The following is a 6000-nucleotide window of genomic DNA, read 5'->3' as shown; positions in this document are numbered from 1 at the left end:
AAGGATACACTGTGAATAGGACTGAATTTTAATATCTTAACTTCACCTTTAAGAGTTTTGAATTTTAGTCACTACACTTAAGGTCTATTTATTAAAAAGTTTCAAAAATTCAATTGGGGTATGGGCCTATGACTGGAGCATGGAGCTATAGAAATACGCTGACAGTTGAGTCTGTGATAGGACTACGCGTATGCTCCGAATCTGAGGCCCTCCTCTAAGTTTCCTACACAGTGGATATATCATGTTAAGTGGTATTTTTCTCTATATGAGTAAGTGATTTTCTGACCACTTGGGTTAAGTACATTTAGTTTATATAGTGAAAAGCAGCCATGTTGGTGGAGGGTAACATTTGCAACTTCCGCTCTCTTGGGTGTTGCTTTTGGATGCAACCTGAGGAGCAGCACACTAGCAGTCTGGGGTATGCTTGGTACAGATCTCTTTCTAGGATAAAACTGCTGGAAGTTTTCCGTACCTGTGGTAGATGATTCTTTTGAGACTGTGAGGTTCAAACAGTAGATTGACAGGAAAGCTCCCTGAATGTATAGCAGTGATATTTTATTTGGGAAATTACATCTTTGACTTTACTGCCAAAAAGATATCTCACAGACAGGGGGTGTCTGTCAACCTATCATATAGATTCCTCTACAACTCAAGTTGCTATAGGTGCTGCGGTGTTATAGGTAGATCATAAGGACTTTTGAAGATTCATTAATTGGAAGTTCCACAAAATTGGAGGATGGACTGAAAATCCTTTCTATTTCCTGTGGAAAGAACTTTCAAGATTCTTTTGTAAAAGAAAATTTAAGATCATAAATATTCTTCCCTCGTTTATCTTGGCTGCTTCCCTGGTGAAGATAATATCCAGTCTGGACTAGAAATAGCTGTCCTATGGCATAAGGTTCCACTGATGTGAATGTGAGGTGCTATGTAAGAAGCAGGTGTCATCCTGAGGAAAAAAATGACAGGGCTTGCCTTTCCAACATCTGGTGCAGACTGGGAAGTTTTGAGAGCAAGATGTTTTTTGTTCTTTTCTTTGTGCTTCTGTGAACTAGCCTGCACATCCCGCTCAGCATGGATCAGAGAATAGCTAGCAGCATAATGACATTCTCAGAAAAAAATCTTTATTTATTTTTTTTTAAATACTGTTTGACATAACATTCCTCTAAAGCAGGTGAAAAATGCTGTTCAACTCTCAAGAAAACAATCTGCCCTAACAGAATCAGTCCTTAGCCAAGCAGTCTGCTTTAGCTGAAACATTTGTTAGCTATGCTGTTTTAATTTGTTTAGTTTTTGCATTCTACAGCACCTCATCCAAGGCTTCTAAGACTCTCAGAGACTAGTATTCATGACTTTTGGTACTGTAAGAGTATGGCGTATATTATGATGAAATGTGTTGACAAAGCTTAACAGATTTCACTGCACTCTGCACACATAGAACAGCAGGTCAGTATAAGGCTGTCAATATGGCTCCAGATTCACAGGACAGGATTGATCCTGTCCTGGGTTTACCCCATTGCATGCAGGGACTTGTAGTTCTGATTTCTCCACTGCATTTGCTAAGAAAAGCAAGTCCCAGCATGCACTGAGGTAAACCCAGGACTAGAAGAACACTGTCCTGCAAATCTGGATCCAGTTGACAGCTTTAGGTTAGTGTTAACAGTGGCATAGGGAATCTTTAGGAGTCTGTTTCAAAAGTTTCACAGTGCCTCAAGGAACTTTCAAGCTCCTGTACTAGAGAAAAGGATGGAACCTGGTTCAGAGTGAGCACACCTTTCATACATATAGATGCTGGGAAAGTGGGGACAGGATCCCCAGATCAACACAGCTCATAAATCAGGGGTGTCCAATGTCGGTCCTCAAGGGCCGCAGTCCAGTCGGGTTTTCAGGATTTCCCCAATGAATATGCATTGAAAGCAGTGCATGCAAATAGATCTCATGCATATTCATTGGGGAAATCCTGAAAACCCGACTGGATTGCGGCCCTCGAGGACCGACATTGGACTCCCCTGTCATAAATCCTGTCCTCTGAAGCAAATTAAATTTCCAACACTGGATGGTATGTTTTTTTCCATTATGCAAGTACCTAAAATAATACTTTGCTACATTCATTTTCTTTCCATCTGTTCCCTCCTCGCAAAAAATACTGCTACTACATTCGTCTGGGGGTAGGGGCATTATAGCAATTGAGGATATTGTTTCTAGAGACAGGAATCATGAATTGGATTGATAAGCATTGCTGAGGACGAAATATGCCCTGAAAAGCCAACAGCTTTCTCTCCACTGGAAATCAGCTTTTACAGTGTTTAAATCTTCCTCATCTCTCGTGTTAATTGCGGCTTTCCAGTTCTGACTTCACCATGGTGGAACTTGGTACTTTTCCGTCTATGACTTCCTCACCAGGGTAACAGCGGCAGCAGCCCAGCTTGGTGAATACTATTTCTGACTGAATCGTACTTGCACTGTGTGTAGAGGATGACAGCAGGACACTAGTTGAGCTCTTCCACTCAACGATTGTGTCTTCAATGCGAGTTATATAGAGCAGAGAGAGCACCACACCCAGGAGCTGTAGCATAAACCAAAGTTAGATGGCACTCTTAAGAATTTGCAGGATACAATACAGCACCAGTGAAGCAGTATATCACACACAGGCCAAGGAATTTTAGGATTGATTCATTCATTTTCAGTACAGGTACAGCTTTTGACCTGAGCTGCTTTAAATAGGAGCAGCCCCAGGAAGAAGTGGATGGATGCAGGGCCACACACAGACATTTCTTTGTCTAAACCAGGGGTGTCAAAGTCGGTCCTCGAGGGCCGCAATCCAGTCAGGTTTTCTGGATTTCCCCAATGAATATGCATGAGATCTATTTGCATGCACTGCTTTCATTGTATGCTAATAGATTGCATGCATATTCATAGGGGAAATCCTGAAAACCCGACTGGATTGCGGTCCTTGAGGACCGACTTTGACACCTGTGGTCTAAACCAGGGAGCTGGAGCCAGGTCAGATTTTCAGGATCTCCACAATAAATATGCATGAGATAGATTTGTATCTCAAGGAGGCAGTGCATGCAAATCCATCTCATACATATTCATGGTGGAGATCCTGAAAACTTGACCTGGCTCCGGCTCTCAAGGACCGGAATTTCCCACCCCTGGTCTAAACCAATAAGGGCTGAAAAGTGAGGCCCTGTGCAAAAAACACATTTGATCAGTGGTAGGGCTGTACCTGTTTATGAGAAGTGAACAGAAGTTCACACTGACTGGGGTACAGCACCAGGCAGAAAGCAAATGAGATAGACAGGTAATCATTATCTGCTGTCCAATTCTCTGTATTCTAAAGCAGGGCTGGCCGAACCATTAGGTAAGACTAGGCTATCACCTAGTACAGCAGCTTCGAAGGGGACAGCTAAAAGCAGCCACATCACTGCAAAAACAGCAAATTCTGACAGCCACACAAATTCAAAAGAAACATTTAGCACCTACTTTTACCTGAAAGATAAAAGTATAAGCCAAAATTCTATATATGACATGATGATAAAATTTCATGCTAAGCGCTATTCTGTAAATGGTACTTAGAATTGGGTGCTGGGCTCCAAACCAAAATTTGGCCTTGTGGATTGCATCGACTGAAATCTGGTGTAAATTCTCGTGCCTAAATTAGGCATGGATTTCCCTTATCCTGTAACAGTGGGCACAAATTGCAGGAATGCCCCTGGCCTGCCTGTGCTCTTCCCATGATTATACCCATTTTCAGATCCTTATGTTAAATTTACATGCAGATCCCAGTGCCTAAAGATGCTCATATAAATTTAAATGAATGCCAATTAGCACTAGTAAATGTTCATTAGCACCCAATTAGCGATGCTATTACTCATTTGACAATTAAACTGCATGTGCAGATTGGGTGTGTGCACAATTTTGAGAACCATATATAGAATTTGGGGGATAATGTCCAATTTATGCATTTTTATAGATTGCAGAGTTTATCAAAGTCTTGGTGGGCAAACCAGCTGAAAAAGAAATTATCCCAGGACAAGCAGGCATGATATTCTCACATGGGGGTGACGTCATCTACGGAGCCCCGATGCGGAAGCATTTTCAAGCAAACTTGATTGAAGATTAAGTTTGCTCTGCTGCTCCACGCATGCGTGCCTTCCTGCTCCACTAGGGGGCGCATCCCCTCGTGGTCTCCAGTTCAAAATTTTCCGCTGAGCCTAGAAGTCGTGTTTTTTCAGGCTCTGCCCCAACTGCCTTCTAGCACCGCGATTTTTCTTGTTTTTCATCGTTTAAGTCGCTGTGCGCGAAAGTTTTTCTTCTTCAACTTGATTCCTGCTTCGTTTGACCGACCCGGAGGCTTTCGGGTCCCCGTGGCCGCGTGGCTACTCGAGCCGCGGCCACTTTCGATTCTATGTCCCGGCCTTTGACCGGCTTTAAAAAGTGCACCCGGTGCGAGCGGCTTCTTTCCATCACAGACCCGCATCGCCGGTGCATCCTCTGCCTGGGGGCTGCTCATCCAACCGACTCCTGTCCCCAGTGCGCTACTTTCCAGAACCGGGCCCTCCGTCGAAGGAAAGCCCGCATGGCGGATCTTTTCGCCCCAGACCAACCTTCTACCTCGGCCTCGAGGTCGGCCCCGGCCTTGACCTCGGCATCGCCTCGAGACTCGACTCCGAAGTCCTCGGGACAACAGAAAGCCTCGGCTCCGGGTAAGTCCCCTCTTCCCTCTTCAGGTTCTGTACCAGCGAAGAAACCAACTTCGGGGACACTGGCGACGCATGGCGGAAGTCCCATGCTTACAGCCCCGACAAAGCCCTCCAAGCCTTCGGGCCGTGCCTCCACCACACGGGAATACTCTGATACGAGGTCGCCCCCGGTGGAGTGCACCGAGGCAGGGGACATGCCTTCGATGCTGTCCGTGCCCGTCTTCCAGGACTTACTCCGAGCAATGATCTCGTCGGAGCTGTCTGCTGCAATGGCCCATCTACAACCGGCCTCTGCCTCGACCTCGACCCCGCATGTGCCAGACCAGCCTGAGCCTCGCGTCGAGCCACCTCGGGGAAAAGTGCGCAAACTTCGCCGCATCTCATCCTCCTCCGACTCCTCGCCGAGGCACCCGAGGCGCTCTCCCTCCACAGACCGCCACAGGGCAAAACGGGCTAAACCAACACAAACTTCGAACCGCCGTACCTCTAAGAAGGCTCGGGGTTCCCCCACTCTACGAGGCCGTTCACCTACACCTCGTACGGGACCGCTGAAGGTGGCAGAGTTATTACTCTCCAACCCACGCATCCTCCGAACTCCCCCTCGGACCGTGGCTCCGATCCGAGGTTTTGGGCTTTCACCAAGGGAGTCCGGGTCGAGGTCACCGATTCGACATCGATCGGTATCCCGAACCCCGGCATCGTCCCCGAGGGGCTCCTCGAGACGTCGGAGATCCACGACCCCGGAACACTTTCACAATACTTCCCCGGTCTCGGAGCTTGGATCGGAGCAGGAACCTCGCTACTCGAGGGAAGCCTCCCCTTCCTTCTCCACCCGACAGAGGTCTCGTTCACCGACCCCCCACGGGGCCTCGGGAACATCCCGACCATCCTTCTCACGCTTTGTCCAGGACATGGGCCACGCTTTGAATTTAGACCTCCAGTCCGACTCCAGATACTCTAAAGAGTACCTAGCGGAACTGGATATGCCATCACTACCCAGAGAGTCCCTTCGCTTACCGCCTAACCCGATACTCCAACAGGCTCTCTTCAGGAACCTGGAGACCCCCTATATGGTCACAGCCGTGCCCTCCAAAATGGAGGCCAAGTACCGTGCAGTACCCTTTCCGGGATTTGAACAACCATAGCTCTCCCACCAGTCGCTGTTAGTAGAATCCTCCTTAAAAAAGGCTCACCCCTCCCGGGTCTCAGCGGCGGTCCCCCCAGGCCGAGAAGGCCGAACCCTAGACAAGTTCGGCAGGAGACTATATCAAAATGCGATGATGGCCTCTAGGGTGCA

The 6000-nt window shown here is 47.3% G+C and overlaps 1 protein-coding gene across 1 annotated transcript in view; it reads right to left on the bottom strand.

Annotated features, from left to right (window-relative positions):
* Positions 1-2326: 2326 nt before the first annotated feature.
* LOC117365458 (tetraspanin-15-like) overlaps positions 2327-6000 on the bottom strand; it is a 151319-nt gene continuing 147645 nt past the window's right edge. Inside the window, exon 8 of the mRNA XM_033955934.1 lies at positions 2327-2563. Within this exon, the coding sequence (XP_033811825.1) occupies positions 2327-2563 (237 nt within the window). The remainder of the gene's footprint in view (positions 2564-6000) is intronic.

Source organism: Geotrypetes seraphini, chromosome 8, assembly GCF_902459505.1.
Source record: "Geotrypetes seraphini chromosome 8, aGeoSer1.1, whole genome shotgun sequence".
Classification (NCBI taxonomy): Eukaryota; Metazoa; Chordata; class Amphibia; order Gymnophiona; family Dermophiidae; genus Geotrypetes; species Geotrypetes seraphini.
Note: the sequence above shows the minus strand (reverse complement) of the source record. Positions and strands in the feature narration are given on the sequence as shown.